Source organism: Canis aureus, chromosome 13 (assembly GCF_053574225.1).
Source record: "Canis aureus isolate CA01 chromosome 13, VMU_Caureus_v.1.0, whole genome shotgun sequence".
NCBI lineage: Eukaryota > Metazoa > Chordata > Mammalia > Carnivora > Canidae > Canis > Canis aureus.
The window spans coordinates 21970277-21987365 of record NC_135623.1 but is presented as its reverse complement, the minus strand read 5'-3'; the positions used below and the strand labels follow the sequence as shown (position 1 = coordinate 21987365).

At 39.6% G+C, this 17089-nt stretch overlaps 1 protein-coding gene and 1 pseudogene across 2 annotated transcripts in view; one reads left to right on the top strand and one right to left on the bottom strand.

The window, feature by feature from the left end:
• Positions 1 to 17089, bottom strand: part of EIF2B3 (eukaryotic translation initiation factor 2B subunit gamma) — a 143847-nt gene that overhangs the window by 95404 nt on the left and 31354 nt on the right. For both annotated transcript variants that reach the window (XM_077845228.1, XM_077845229.1), the window contains exon 4: positions 5971 to 6130. In XM_077845228.1, coding sequence (XP_077701354.1) covers positions 5971 to 6130 — 160 coding nt within the window. The remainder of the gene's footprint in view (positions 1 to 5970; positions 6131 to 17089) is intronic.
• LOC144282690 (small ribosomal subunit protein uS14 pseudogene) lies at positions 410 to 702 on the top strand (annotated as a pseudogene).

The window sequence follows — 17089 nt, the reverse complement described above, 5'->3', positions numbered from 1 at the left end:
GAGCCTGATGTGGGATTCGATCCCGGGTCTCCAGGATCGCGCCCTGGGCCAAAGGCAGGCGCCAAACTGCTGCGCCACCCAGGGATCCCCTAAAATCTTTAAAAAAAAAAAGCTAAAAGGGGAAAAATGGTTAAAACTATGAGTTTCCATTAAAAAAATTCTGTCAACTATTCATATTTTTTCCTAGTTGATTTTTACTTCTGACCTTCTTTACCTTCTTGACCCTTCTATCTCCTCTATAGTCACTTACTTGTCCATTCATTCATTCAACTAATAAATATACTTGTGCACCTTTCCTGTGACAAGCATTATGTTTATAGTAGGGAATTCCAATTCATTTTATAAGGCTAGCATAATCAATGCCAAGACCAGACAAAAATGCCAAGACCAGCCAAAAGTATTATAAGAAATGAAAATTATAGGCATATTCATTTATTATATAAGTACAAGGATCCTAAATAAAATATTAGCAAATCAAAACTAAGAATGTATATAGTAGCCCTTTTGCTTCATTGCAGCTGAGAGGGTAAGATGGGTTACCAGCAGTTCTACCGGAGTCATCTGGAAATCTGGTCGGGGTTCTTCTTGTTCTTGCCATGGCTGCTCAAATCAGCATGGTGTGATCTGAAATTCGGCCTCAATACATGCTGTCAGTGTTTCCATCAGTATACAAAGGATGTAGGCTTCATTAAGTTGTATTAAGAGAACTCCCTTGAATGGGTCATCCAAGATTCCTACCTTAATACCAACTCGTTGTACATAAAATAAAAATACTTCAATTATGGAAAAAAATGTAGACCGTAGATTTAAAGGGTTACAAATCTTTTTTTTTTTTAAGGTTTTATTTATTTATTCATCACACATACACACGCACACACACAGAGAGAGAGAGAGAGAGAGAGAGAGAGAGAGGCAGAGACATAGGCAGAAGGAGAAGCAGGCACCATGCAGAGAGCCCGATGTGGGACTCGATCCAGGGTCTCCAGGATCACGCTCCTTCCTTCCTTCCTCACAAGCAAGGAAAGTGCAGAAGCAGACTCCCCACTGAGCAGGGAGCCTGACGCAGGGCTCAATCCCAGGACCTTGGGATCATGACCTGAGCCAAAGGCAGACGCTTAACCCACTGAGCCACTCAGGCTTCCTAATTCATGAGAGACAGAGAGATAGATAGTGACGGGGGCGGGGGGGGGGGGAGGGGGAGGCAGAGACACAGGCAGAGGGAGAAGCAGGCTCCATGCAGGGAGCCTGACGTTGGAACTTTGATCCTGGGTCTCCAGGATCACGCCCTGGGCTGAAGGCAGCGCTAAACGGCTGAGCCACCTGGGCTGCCCTAAAGGGTTACAAATCCGTTGTTCTTCTTCCCTTCAAGAGGTAAGGTCTAGAACAGAAAATAGTATAGCCATCATATAAAATAGTATAGTGGTTCTTCAAAAAATTAAAAATAGAATTACCATATGATTCAGCAATTCCACTTCTGGGTATACCACCCAAAAGAACTGGAAGCAGGGTTTCACAGAGAGATGTATACACCCCTGTTCATAACAGCATTATTCACAATAGCTAAAATGTGAAAGCAACCCAAGTGTCCACTGATGGAGTAACAGATAAGCAAAATATAATATATATATACACACAAGAAAATATTACTCAGCCTTAAAAATGAAGGCAATTCTGCAATATGCTAAACATAGATGAACCTTGAGGACATTATACTATGTGAAATAAGCCAGTGACAAAAAGATAAATACTGTATGACTCCACTTATATAGGGAACTTAAAATAGTCAAAATCATAGAGACAGAAAATATAATGGTTATTTCTGGGGGCTATGTCTGAAAGGGGGAAATGGGGATTATTGTTTAATGATATAGAGTCCCAGTTTCACGAGGTGGAAAGAGTTATGGAGAGAGATGATGGTGATGGCTCACAATATTATAAATGTAGATTTAATACCACTGAACTGTACATTTAAAAAAGATGGTAAATTTTCCATGTATCTTACTACCATAAAAAAAATTAAAGGAAAAGAAAGTGCTCGTAGGAGGGAAAAAAAAAAGAGGTAAGGTCTAGTTCCCCATCCTTTATATCGAGACTGGCCTAGCAACTACTTTGAACAGAGTGCAAAAGAAGTGACAGTCTGAGTTCCAAGCTTAGCTTCATGAGACTTTGTAGCTTATATTACTCTTTTAGAACCTGCTGCTGTCATGTGAATAGCTTGGGCCTCCAGTACGGTAACAAACTAGATGCAAAGAGAAACTCAACTATTACAGCTGAGGCCCTAGACATATCAGTGAGCCCAACTGTGGTAGGCTGTCTCCAAGAATGCTAATTGCCTCTTGGTATTCACACCCTCCTGTATCCCCACCCACTGAATACAGGCTGGCCTAGCAACTTGCTTCTAACCAACAGAATATGGCAAAAGTGATGAGATGTTACTTTTGTTATTCAGTCACATAACTTTGTAATTTCTGTCTTGCTAGAAGATTCTTCTCCTTGCTGGCTTTGGTGAAGCAAGTTGTTATGCTGAAGAGGCCCAAGTGATACAGAAATGAGGGCAGCCTCTGGCCAACAGCCAACAGCCAGTTAGAAATTAAGGTTTTCAGTCCAGTTAGTCCGTAGAGAACTAAATTTCTGCCAATAAACAAGTGAGCTTAGAAGGAAATCCTTGGGGAGGGGCAGCCTGGGTGGCTCAGCAGTTTGGCGCCACCTTCGGCCCTGGGTGTGATCCTGGAGACCCGGGATCGAGTCCCATGTTGGGCTCCCTGTGTGGAGCCTGCTTCTCCCTCTGCCTGTGTCTCTGCCTCTCTCTCTGTCTCTCATGAATAAATAAATAATTAAAAAAAGGGGGGGGGGGATCCCTGGGTGGCTCAGCGGTTTAGCACCTGCCTTTGGTCCAGGGCGTGATCCTGGAGTCCCAGGATCGAGTCCCGCATCAGGCTCCTGGCATGGAGCCTGCTTCTCCCTCTGCCTGTGTCTCTGCCTCTCTCTCTCTCTCTATCATGAATAAATAAATAAAATCTTTAAAGAAAAAAAAAAAAGAAGAAGGAAATCCTTTCCTAGTTGAGTCTTCAGATGAGACTTCAACCCTAGATGACACCTTGATTTTAAAAGACTGAATCAGAGGGTCCAACCAAGTAAAGCCTGGACTCCTGACCCACAGTATTGTTTTAAGATGTTACGTTTGTGGTAACTTGTTATGCATGTATACACTTATACACTGGCAGCAACAGTTAATATATACTAGCTGATGTCAGAAACGAGCCAACTCAGTTACAACAGGCCAAACTGCCAACCTAAAGAATCATGAACAAGCAGAAGATTACATACGTTTTTTTTTTTTTAATTTTATTTATTTATTCATGAGAGGCACACAGAGAGAGGCAGAGACATGGGCAGAGGGAGAAAGAGTCTTCCTGAGGGGAGCCCAATGTGGGACTTGATCCCAAGACCCCAGGATCATGCCCTGAGCTAAAGGCAGACATTCAACCGCTGGCCATCCAGGCGTCCCTCCCCCCCCCTTTTTTTTTTTGCAGGTTTTAACCAAACATCTTTAAAAATTCAATTTATTGGGGCATGTGGGTGGCTCAGTCAGTTGAGTGTCTGCCTTTGGCTCAGGTAGTGATCCTAGGGTCCTGGGATCAAGCCCCACATCGGGCTCCCTGCTCTCTCCATCTGTTTCTCCTTCTGCCCCCTGACCCCTTCATGCTCTCTCTCTCTTGCTTGTTCTTTCTATCTCAAATAAATAAATAAATAAATAAAATCTTTTTAAAAAATTTCAATTTATTTAAACTAAAACAAAAAGCAGTTCACCCATTTCTCCCATCCCCCACTTACCACCTCTGGAAACCAGCAGCAATCTGTTCTCTGTATCTATGAGCTTGGTTAAAAAAATTTGTTTTAGATTCCACATGTAAAAGAGATCATATGATGTCTTTCTCTAACTTATTTCGCTTAGCATAATATCCTTGAGATCCATCTGTATTGTTGCAAATGGCAAGATTTCAGTCTTTTTTATGGCTAAATAATATTCCATTGTGTACAGATACCACAATTTCTTTATCCATTCATGGACTGAAGGACATTTAGATTGTTTCCACATCTTAGCCACTACATATAATGCTGCAAGGAATAAGGGGGTGCATGTATCTTTTTGCATTAGTGTTTTCATTTTCTTTGAAGAAATATTGAGAAGTGGAATCATTGTATCATATGGTAGTTCTATTTTTAGTTTTTTTTTTCTATTTTTAGTTTTTTAAGGAACTGCCATACTGTCTTCCAAAGTGGCTGTACCAATTTACATTCTCACCAATAGTACATGAGAGTTTCCTTTTCTACATATCCTCACCAACACTTATTACTTATCTTTTTGGTAATAGCCATTTTTTAAATGTAGACTCCATGCCCAGTGTGGAGCTCATTGTGGGACTTGAACTCACAACCCTGAGATTGAGACCTGAGCTGACATCAAGAGTTGGATGCTTAACCAACTGAACCACCCAGGCATCCTGGTAATAGCCATTCTAAAATGTATGAGATGATCTCTCATTGTAGTTTGCATTTCCCTTATGATTAATGATGTAAGGCATTTCCTTATGTGACTACTGACCCCCTATATGTTTTTTAGAAAAATGTCTATTCAAATCTCCTGCCCATTTTTTAATTAGATTGTTTGATTTTCTCTAAGTAAGTTATATGAGTTCTTTATATATTTTGGATGTTACCCCTTATCAGATATATGACTTGCAAATATTTTCTCCAATTCAGTACACTGCCTTTTCATTTTGTTGATGGTTTCTTTTACTGCACAGAAGCTTTTTAGTTTGATATAGTCCCACTTGTTTATTTTTGCTTTTCTTGCTTTTGTTTTTGGTATTAGACAAAAAAATCAAGAGGACTTATGTCAACAAGCTTATGGCCTATGTTTTCTTTTAGGAATTTTATAGTTTCAGGTCTTAATTTAAGTTTTTAATTAATTTTGAGTTAATTTTTGTGTACAGTATAAGATAGTGATCCAGGTTCATTCTTTTGCATGTGGCTGTTCAATTTTCCCAACACTATTTCTTGAAGAGACTGTCCTTTCCCCATGGTATACTGGCTCCTTAGTCATAAACTGACCATATATGTGTGGGTTTAATTTTGTGCTCTTTACTCTGTTCCACTGATCTATGTGTCTGTTTTTATGCCAATACCACACTGTTTTAATTACTATAGCTTTATAATACAATTTGAGATCAGGGAGCACGATGCCTCCAATTTTGTTTTTTCTCAAGATTGCTTTGGCTCAGGTCATGAGCCCAGGGTCCTCAGATTGAGCCTTGCATCGAGCTCTCTGCTCTACGGTGAATCTGCTATCTTAAAAAGAAAATAGTTCTAAGCCCCTTCAAGTAAGGGACTATGTCTTTAAAAAAATTTTTTTTTAAAGATTTTATTCATTTATTCACAAGAGACACACACACAGAGAGAGGCAGAGACACAGGCAGAGGGAGAAGCAGGCTCCATGCAGGGAGCCCGACGTGGGATTCAATTCCGGGACTCCAGGATCTCACCCTGGGCTGAAGGCAGGCTCTAAACCGCTGAGCCACCCAGGGATCCCAGGGACTGTGTCTTATTTGACTTTATGTCATCAACCCTTAGCACAGAGCCGGCAGTACAGACACTTCTCAGTAAATGTTTCTTTTTCCCTTTTTTAAAAGATTTTATTTATTTATTTGACACAGAGAGAGAGAGAGCACAAGCAGAGGGAGCGGGAGAGGGATAAACAGGCTCCCTGCCGAGCAGGGAGCCCCATGCCAAGCAGGGAGCCCCATGCAGAGCTTGATCCTAGGACCCGGGGATCATGACCTGAGCCTAAGGCAGACACGTAACTGACTGAGCCACCCAGACGCCCCTCGGCAAATGTTTCTTAAGTGAAAGCATGAATGATAATAATAATTATAAAAACCCAATATACAAATAAATCAAACTCCTTACCTGCTTTTTTTTTTCCCTTTTGACCTGGAACTTGTTCTAAGTCATCTTGGCCTTTTCTCATTAACATGGCAAGTGATGCATCGTGAGCTCTGAACAGGTCCACAACTTCATGTAAGGCAACATCTGTTATCAGATCACAGCTCAGAACTAGTACATCTGTCTGTCAAATGGAGAAAGGGGAAGTCAGTATCACAAAAGACAATAGATCACACAAATCATTACAGGATAAACTTACAACGGCTTGGCAGCACACACAAACTGGACACTCACTTTCAAACCTTTTTTATAGCAGCAGAATAAGTAAAATAAATAGGGTTGTTTTAACTGAACTTTGCTAGGGGAGGGTCTGGAATATCTATCTCCTCTTGCGTTGTGCCTTATTGCTGCCCAATCTGAGGCACCACTGGAATCCTGGGCTCTAAGAAACAGTCTGAAAACTACCACATTGTCTATTTCCATGTGGAATTAATTATCTTAAATGTATACATTCCTTTATAGTTTGAAAAGTATTTTCATATAGTCTGATGATTCCAGGTGGTTATGAAATATTATAAAGCACTCTGCTATAGTACAAGAAAATAAAAGAATGAATATAATGCCTATTTTTCAGGAGACCAATCTAACTAGTAACAATTACTATACAACCTCAAGTATGTATAAAATCACTCATTTAATTCTTATAACAATACCATGGGGTAGGATTGTTACTATTAATATTATTTGTTCCCATTTTTATGGATAAGAAATATGAGACCTGACTACCACAGTGTCTGGCACATAATAGCCTTTTAGTAACTATATGATGAATGAATGAAAAAAATAAAAACAGATGTTCTCACGTGGTGGGTATTCTGATTGCATTTCTAGTAATTCAGATTAATTATAATAGCTAGTAATAGCAATTAATGTTTATTGAATGTATACTATTGGCCAGGAATTGTGATAACACTTTGCATGCATTTCCAATCTTTAGATTCCTATGCTATAAGCACTGTTATTATTTGTACTACAGACAAACAGGTTTACAGTAGCTAGGTAACTACCTAAGATCTAATAACCTGTAATGACTATTCATATAAATAAATAATTTTTTTTTTATAAATAAATAATCTTTATAGTGAATAGTGTCTAAAGAAATACAGCTTTACTAGTTTGAAGACCCACTTAAGGGAGTTTCTAGTCTATAGTATTAGATACCAAAGTCACTTAAATTTAGATCTTACTTTTTTTAAAAAGATTTATTTACTAATGAGAGTGTGTACACAGAGAGAAAGAGAGGCAGAGACACACAGGCAGAGGGAATGAGCAGGCTCCTCGGAGGGAGCCCAATGTGGGACTTGATCCCGGGTCTCCAGGGTCACGCCCTGGGCTGAAGGTGGCACTAAACCACTGAGCCACCCGGGCTGCCCTAGATCTTAGATACTTTTAAATTTTGGTCTGTCTTATACCCACTACTACTATGGGTACTAGCTATCAACTGGAGTATCATACTTTAAGAGTAACTTTGATAACTTTTGATTAAAAAAGTACAATAAGAAGATTAAGGTGGTGCAAGAGCTGGAAACAGGACAGCTTAAAGAAGAGAAGTTGTTTAGTAGGGAAAAGATTTTGTGGGGGAGACAGTGAGCATGACAAGGATTATGGGGTGGTGTTTAGGAAGAGATAATAGCAGTCTTTAAATATTTGGCAGCCTTAAGGAAAAACGAAATTTTACGTGACTAGCCCAAGACCAAACTAGGTAATGAGCAAATAGGTAAAACATGAAAAGTATTTTTGATTTCCATATTAACTTACATCTGTCAAAAAGAATAATTTTGTAAGGCGATGAGTTTCCCATCATAATAAGTACCCAGGCAGAAATTGGATTATCACTTGTAACAACTTATTTACTTAACATTTATGAGCACTTACTCTATGCTCAGCCAGGTCCTGTTCTGAAACATGGAGGGCACTTGGACTAGAAAGTGTTAAAATGTAAGCATCTAAAAAAGGCTACTTAATATTTTTAAAACAAATTCCTATCTATACATTCTGTTACTACATTTCATCATAAATGCAGAAAACAGATTTGCTAAAACAATATGTTGAAAAACAAATTCCTTACATTTCAGTTTAAATTGACTACATGAGTGTTTCCCAATAGCACACGTGCAGTTTCCCAGAGGTGCCTCAGGTAAAGCCTGGTACTTATTGCTCTTTCTGAGTCAGCCAGGGTTATTTTTTGAGTTTCTGTATAAGTTTTGGTTTGGAAAACAGGTTTTGCTACTTTAAAAAATCTGAAAAAGGGCAGCCCAAGTGGCTCAGCGGTTTAGCACCACCTTCAGCCCAGGGCCTGATCCTGGAGACCCTGGATTGAGTCCCACATCGGGCTCCCTGCATGGAGCCTGCTTCTCCCTTTGCTGTGTTTCTGCCTCTCTCTCTGTGTTTCTCATGAATAAATAAATAAAATCTTTTTAAAAATAATAAAAAGTCTGAAAAATATTTAAATTATTCCAGGTTTAAGAGTAAAATAAATGTCTACACGGAAATTTTTGTAAGTGGTTCCTACTTTTCTACGTTTTTTTTTTTTTAGATTTATTTATTTACCCATTCATTCATTCATTCGAGACACAGAGAGAGAGAGAGAGGGAGAGAGAGAGGCAGAGACACAGGCAGAGGGAGAAGCAGGCTCCATGCAGGGAGCCCAATGTGGGACTCGATCTTGGGTCTCCAGGATCACGCCCCAGGCTGAAGGCAGCACTAAACCACTGAGCCATCCAGGCTGCCCCTTTTCTACGATTTTAATTGAAAAATCAAGATTCCTTGTGAAATGGTGCAGCCACTCTGGAAAACTGTGTGGAGGTTCCTCAAAGAGTTAAAAATAGACCTGCCCTACGACCCAGCAATTGCACTGTTGGGGATTTACCCTAAAGATTCAGATGCAATGAAACGCCGGGACACCTGCACCCCGATGTTTCTAGCAGCAATGTCCACAATAGCCAAACTGTGGAAGGAGCCTCGACATCCATCAAAAGATGAATGGATAAAGAAGATGTGGTTTATGTATACAATGGAATATTACTCAGCCATTAGAAACGACAAATACCCACCATTTGCTTCAACATGGATGGAACTGGAGGGTATTATGCTGAGTGAAGTAAGTCAATCGGAGAGGAACAAACAGTGTATGTTCTCATTCATTTGGGGAATATAAATAATAGTGAAAGGGAATATAAGGGAAGGGAGAAGAAATGTGTGGGAAATATCAGAAAGGGAGACAGAACATAAAGACTTCTAACTCTGGGAAACGAACTAGGGGTAGTGGAAGGGGAGGAGGGCGGGGGGTGGGGGTGAATGGGTGACGGGCACTGAGGGGGGCACTTGACGGGATGAGCACTGCGTGTTATTCTCTATGTTGGTAAATTGAACACCAATAAAAAATAAATTTATTAAAAAAAAAAAGAAAAAGAAAAAGCAAGATTCCTGGGGCACATGGATGGCTCAGTCAGTTAACTATCTAATTTCAGTTCAGGTCATGATCTCAGGGTCCTGGGAGAGAGCCCCTGTATCAGGCTCTGTAGTCAGCAGGGAGTCTGTCTCTCTCTGCCCCTTGCCTTGCTTGTCCTCTCTCCTTCTCTCAAATAAACAAACAAACAAATAAAATCTTAAAAAAAAATAAAATCAAGATTCCTGCTTTAGGTGGGGAAAACGGATTTCAACTCACATTCTACTATAGTAGAAAGTTATGTTTGCTAGAAAGTGAGGCTCAACCATAAGAATGCCTTGGCTTGGGACCCCTGGGTGGCTCAGTGGTTAAATGTCTGCCTTCAGCCCAGGTCATGATCCTGGAGTCCCAGGATCGAGTCCCACATCGGGCTCCCGGCATGGAGCCTGCTTCTCCCTCTGCCTCTGTCTCTGCCTCTCTCTGTCTCTCTGTCTCATGAATAAATGAAATCTTAAAAAAAAAAAAAAAAAAAAGAATGCCTTGGCTTACTGCTTGAAATTTCTTTCTTTTTTTTTTTTTTTTTTTTTTTATGATAGTCACAGAGAGAGAGAGAGGCAGAGACACAGGCAGAGGGAGAAGCAGGCTCCATGCACCGGGAGCCCGATGTGGGATTCGATCCCGGGTCTCCAGGATCGCGCCCTGGGCCAAAGGCAGGCGCCAAACCGCTGCGCCACCCAGGGATCCTGCTTGAAATTTCTTATTTTGAATACAGAATCTGTACTAGAACCATCATTTCTTTTTCTACATGTAACTCATTACTTAGTGCCTAAACAATTCCTTTGGAAAACCTCTTCAAGTTAAGAAGTTCAAATTTGGACTTTTTTTCTACTCTTCTGCTTAAGGCTATCTGCTTAAAAAAAAAAAAAAAAAAATTCCTAGGCTCACCATCCAGAAACCACCAAACATTAGCAAATCAGCCCATGTATATGAAAGCTAAGGAAGAGATAGGCCATAGAGTCCTACTTCTCACAACAATGCTTAGGAAAGCTGGGAACATGGGCTATTATTAAAGACAGGTCACTACAGTAATACAGAAGTTGCCTCATTTCATTATAATAAAAATGACAGTTTGCTGAGAAAAAAAAAAAACCTTCCTTTCTCTAATAAGCTGGTTGATTTCTGCAAACTGACTGTTCCACAATAAATTTAATTATCAAGTGTACTCCAAAGTGAAGAAAATGACCCCAGTGCAGATGCCTCTGACGTGGTGACAATGTTGTCTTGGAAAATAAATGCTGTTATCATTCAGTATCTGCAAAAAATAAATCTGTCAGTAAAGTGAATGCCAAACAAATTCTGCATAATTGTGAACAGTTGCAGCCTCATTTTTTTCTTTGCTTTTAGATGACTTTATGCTAAGCTGAATGCAAAATCCCCAAGGAGCACAAGAAACAGACCCCTCCTCCCAATGTCTGGTTGCCATCTGTTCTCACTGTGAAAAGAAAGGCGTCAGTCGGAAAGGGCAGGCCTGGGATACAGATGGAGGTGCTATTCCGTCAGGCCCTCTTCTACCTCTGTTCCCAGAAAATGCACCATCTAAGACTCAGTGAGGCCAAACACATTCCCATCCTCTTTACAACTCCACCACTTCCAAAGGAAAGTCTTTGCTGTTTGATCAATGTACTTTGTTTCCAAAGCTGGAAATCCTGGAATAAGAAATAAAAGGCTAACATCTTACATTCTTCATACTACTGCCTGTTTCTCTTTACATTTTTATAAAAGCTATAATAGAAAATCAGTGACTATTGCTTTGATTTGTATTCTAACGATGTAAAGCCTATTCTAGAAATGCAAAAATTCTTCTACTAACTGGAGCCCACAGAGAAAAAGTGGAAAAACTGTTAAGAGCCAGAGGTATTTCTGATCACGTGTGATCACAGCCATGAATAAACACAGACTGTTTGGACTGTGAAATAACTGTATATCTGAAATGTAATTAACTTGAAAGTTCCCTGGGCACACCAATCCTCAGCTGCCTTGAGTTTCAGGGCATTAGTTCTTTTCTAACACTGATGATAATGACTCTTTTGCAGAGACCAACTGGAATCTCCACAGACCTCCCTATTCAATATTCTAAGTCCTCAGTATCCCTTATCCCAAGCCTGTTCCTTTAGAGGAGACAAGGCAATGTCAAGGGCAAAAAGCATGGCTATAAAGGACAGCAAATGTGTGCACTTTGGACAAACTGGAAACATACAAGGTCTTTAAGGGAAGGTGAAGACAGCACATTAGTGTTTGGGAAGAAATCAAGATACCCAGGAACTCGAAATTCAAATTGCTGCCAGTTAGTTTTGGCTAAAGCAAACAAATTAAGCTCAGAAAACCCAATTACAAAGCTATGGCAAAGCCCAAAATCTCTCATTACAAGAACATTTTCAATCAAGCCAAAACCACTGAGTAAAACTAGAAGAAAAAAAACAAAAGTTAAGTCAGAAAACTGGATGTTATGTGTGTGTGGTGGTAGTGGTATGGTGGGAGGTGGTAAGAACTACTGGGAACAGCCCTCTCTTCTCTTCCTGGCAGCTGCTCCATGACAGATTGTTATAAATAACACAATCTGGCAAACAATTTCCTATGGCACAGAGAAAGAAAAATACTTACTCCCCTGGGGGGAAAAAAAAACGGTCAGGGCAAGGTAACCACGCTTTTACCCACCCAGCACTTCCACAAACAATGGCTATGATCCAAATCACCACCCTGCACTCCACCTCTGCCATATGGAACTAATGAATTCAGCTACTTGGTTCGACTATGAACGGTCACAATTTATATTTCCTATGTGGTCCAATCCCAATCCAACCCTCAAGAGTAGTTTGATGCTGTAATAAACATCAATGTCTAACTGCTAGAGACCTCACCACGTTTGATTTCTGTTGAAAATGTTTGGAAAAGACTCCTGGTCTGCAGTTCCCAAAGTGCATGGCAAAGGGCCAACTGCCATTTTGTTTTTAATGAGGCTAGAGCATTAGGTACAGGAAGGGATAACCAACTCAGTCTCTAAGTAAGAAATGTGATAATCCTTAGGCTTAGAACTAAACATACTTCCTGTGTTCCTTATTTTAATCAAAGTGTCACCACCACCAGAATCTGAAGTCAGAAATCTGGCCATAGTCTAGGGCTAAAATCCTCCCTTTCTTGCCCAGTTTCCCATCTCAACATCTTACTGGTCATCAAGTTCTCTTCTTGTTCTTCTTCTTTCCTCTTCTTCCTTTTCTTCTTTCTTCTTCTTCCTTTTCTTTCTTGTTCTTGTTCTTGTTCTTGTTCTTGTTCTTGTTCTTGTTCTTCTTCTTCTTCTTCTTTTCTTCTTCTTCTTTTCTTCTTCTCTTCTTCTTCTTCTTCTTCTTCTTCTTCTTCTTCTTCTTCTTCTTCTTCTTCTTCTTCTTCTATTTATTTGTTTACTTATTTTAAGAGAGAGCAATGTGAGGGAAGGGACAGAGGGAGAGAATCTTTTTAAGCAGACTCCCTGCTGAGCAGGGAGCCTGAAGACATAGGCTTGATCCTATGACCCATGAGATCATGACCTGAGCCAAAACCAAGAGTTGGACACCCAACCAACTGAGCCACCTAGGAGCCCCCAAGTCCTCCTCTTTTATCTCCATTGCACTACCTTAGTTTAGGCCTCAAAATATTTTTCTGGTCTCTTAGCTGGTCTCATTCACTCCAGTTTTCCCTTATTCTAATCCATACTCCAATTTCCACTACTTATTTCACTTCCTTACTAAAGGCAGCCTAAAATAGCATTCTCGAAACAAAAGAAAAAGTTGAACTTATTCACTTATTCCCACTTACTTTCAAAATTTATTTTAAATACATGAATCATGATAAGTGATAGAATATGCTCTTCAGATAACATATACAAAAATTGGTATTTTGATATTTTTAAAATAAGAGATAAAAGAACTAGAGATTCTAATATCTTCCTTTGGTACTCCATCCTGCACACCCCTTTGCTTTGAGATCACCTCATTTAGGGTATTATTGCTCTGTAAGACTGAGTTTAAATTCCTTAGCATGACATTAAAGGTCTTTAAATACCGGGGATCCCTGGGTGGCTCAGCGGTTTCACGCCTGCCTTTGGCCCAGGGCGCAATCCTGGAGTCCCGGGATCGAGTCCCGCATCGGGCTCCCAGCATGGAACCTGCTTCTCCCTCTGCCTGTGTCTCTGCCTCTCTTTCTCTCTCTATGTCTATCATAAATAAATAAAAATAAATCTTAAAAAAATAAAAAAATAAAGGTCTTTAAATATGACTCCACCTACTTAATTCAGCCTTCTCTACCCCAATTCTCCTCCACATAGCTAATGTTAAAAAACTGCCAAAAATGCATTCCCCATTCTCTATTCTCACTCCACTACACAGTCATCCATCAAGTTTCAGGGCCTGTCATAGTTATTTTAAAAGGCAGAGCCAATATATTATCTCTAGAGATGAACTTTTCTGATCCATTGCAGACCTTAAATCACTAAAGTAGACTACATAGTTTTTTGTTTTTTTTTTTTCTAGACTGTGAGCTTCATAAGGAGCTCTTTTATCTTTTTATCTCCAGAGTTCACTGTAGTGCTGGCCAAAGAAGCATCAGCAAACATTAGCACTCTTCTTATTATTTCCCTCACCTTGTTTAAATGGACTAAAAAATGGAAACATCAAAGTTTAGATGTTTAGAAATGCATACTTTCTGACAGAGCTGAGAGCCCCCTTTATAGAGACTGTGACTGTTCAGAGTTAGGACAGGAGCCAAAAAGGTAACTCTGCAGCTTTGTAAAGCAATGAGGTAGGGAATAAACCTGCTGCCTCCAAAAAGGGAAAAGGCAGAAATGTCTGGAAAAAAAAAAAAAAAAAAAAAAGAAACCAGATAGCTGTCCTGGAGGGTATGGCTGGAGAGAATATGCTAGATTTATAATTTTAAAATGGGGACTCTGGGACGCTTGGGTGGCTCAGTGGTTAAGTGTCTGCCTCCGGCTCAGGGCGTGATCTCAGGATATGGGATCCAGTCCCACATTGGGCTCCTTGCAAGGAGCCTGCTTCTCCTTCTGCCTGTATCTCTGCCTCTCTCTGGGTGTCTCTCATGAATGAATGAATGAATGAATGAATGAATGAATAAATAAATAAATCTTTAAAAAATAAAATAAAATGGGGACTCAACATTTATAGTTTCAATATTTATAGTTCATTCACCTTCCTACAGAAGTTCTCTTCTTTGGGTTAAGAACAAATAGAGGAGGGGATCCCTGGGTGGCTCAGAGGTTTGGCGCCTGCCTTTGGCCCAGAGCGCGATCCTGGAGTCCCACGTCGGGCTCCTGGCATGGAGCCTGCTTCTCCCTCTGCCTGTGTCTCTGCCTCTCTCTCTCTCTCTCTCTCTGTCTATCATAAATAAATTAATAAATCTTTAAAAAAAAAAGAATAGAGGAATTCTACTAATGTTTCCTGTGTAAAGCTAAGAAGTAACTGAGAATCTGTTAATTTCTAACACTGCTAAATGAGTTAAATGCTAATCACATCTCTTTCAGGTTTTTCTTTTGGTGGGGGGCAAAATATTTATGTGACTCACTTTGTAACATTTAAGACAGAGAGGTTGTTTACAAAAATACAGAAGTTATTGGTCTTTCTTCCAGGATTTAAATATCTGCAATTTAATTTTAATATCTAAATGCATGGACATTAATAGAGAAATAACATATATTTTTTTGTTCTCTCAAATCAAACCTTCACTTTGAAAGAATTTACTATGCTGAATCTATCTTACATAATTTCATTCTTTTTTCTTCAGTAAGACACCAAGTACTCCACAGGATAAAAATATTATTGCTCCATTTCAAGACCATGAAATATGCTCTTAACAATTATGTTACTTATTTTGTTTGTAACTTGAATTTTAATTTTGTCCTGACGTATGAAATATGTAGAAATATTGTCCAGTTTACTTGGAAGCCAGAAAGCTTGGGAGAGGGTCAGCAAAGGGTAGTTAGGTACTATGACAAAGGGGAGTTTATAATAATATGAAAAAAAGACAACTAACAAATTAAAAAAAAAAAAAGAAAAGAAACTAAAATCATCCTCAAAAAACAACTCTTAAAATTAGGTATGTCTCCTTCTCTTAGTAATTTTACGTATAACTTTGAAAGGGCCCCTGCCTTTTTGGGCCTCAACGTCTTCATCTATAAGATTAGATCTCTACATTTCCTTATGGCATAAAATCATATGATTACAAGGATCAAGCTATTTTAATTATTTTTTTAAAGATTTTATTTATTCATTTATGAGAGATACAAGGAGAGTCAGAGACATAGGCCGAAAGAGAAGCAGGCTCCTTGTGGGGAGTCTGATGTGGAACTCGATCCCAGGACCCCGGGATCACGACCTCAGCTAAAGGCAGATGCTCAACCTGAGCCTCCCAGGTGGCTCTATTCCTTTTTTTTTTTTTTTTTTTTTTAAGATTTTATTCATTTATTCATGAGAGACACACACACACACAGAGAGAAGCAGAGGGAGAAGCAGTCTCCATGCAGGAAGCCCGATGTGGGACTTGACCCCGGAACTCTGGGATCACACCCTGAGCCAAAGGCAGACACTCAACTGTTGAGCCAGCCAGGCGTCCCGAGGTGGCTCTATTCTTAATTCTTCATCTGGAGCTATGCTCTGGGTTCACTGGCATTAATAATTATGATGACCTTAAAGTTCTGAGTTTCTCATCTACTTTGGGCATCATCATGAAAGATTAAATCATATTAAGTATAATTTTGATGCTCAGCACATTTAATTAAACTTGAGTTCTTTCAAAAGTAATAACGTATGTGTGGCATGTATGGCAATCCTCAGTTTATCAGAGAAGTCAGTTAGGCAAAAAAACCCAGAACCAGCTTACCAACCTGGTTAAAGATTATGTTACTATCCAAGTTCATTCATTAAAGGATGTGTCTCTGAATATCTCTTTAGCAAAAGCCCAAGTAGTCACATACTTTTAGGATTCCAATCCATGATTCCAGTTTGGAACCAATGGTTACACTCTACCTGCTACTATCAGCTCAACTGGTTCTAAGGCTACACTATCTTTTAGTTGATGGCAAAACACTGGACATCATTTAATGTTACAACCTTTTACACACACTTTATTTCACTTAAATCTCACATAATTCTGTAATATCAATATAGTTAAACCCATTTTATAGAGAATAGAAGCTCAGAAATATGTGATCTGCCCCTTTGCTATCATATTGCCTCCTAACACACACACACACACACACACTACACCTTAATACATTAGTTTCAGGTGTACAACATAGTGATTCAACAAGTTTATACATATGCTATGCTCACCAGAAGTACAGCTACATCTGTCACCACACAATGTTATTACAATACCACTGACCATATTCCCTATGCTGTGAATATAGGCCCTCTTTAAATGTATTCATGTCGTATTTAAATTTGGTTAGGCATCTTACTATTTAAAACCAAATCGGGGTGCCTAGGTGGCTCAGTTAAGCATCTGCCTTCGGCTCAGGTCATGATCCCAGTGGGATTTAGCCCCACATGGGGTTCCTTGCTCAGTGGGGAGTCTGCTTCTCCCTCTCCCTCTGCCTGCTGCTCCCCCTGCTTGTGCTCTCTGTCAAATAAATTAATAAAATCTTAAAAAAAT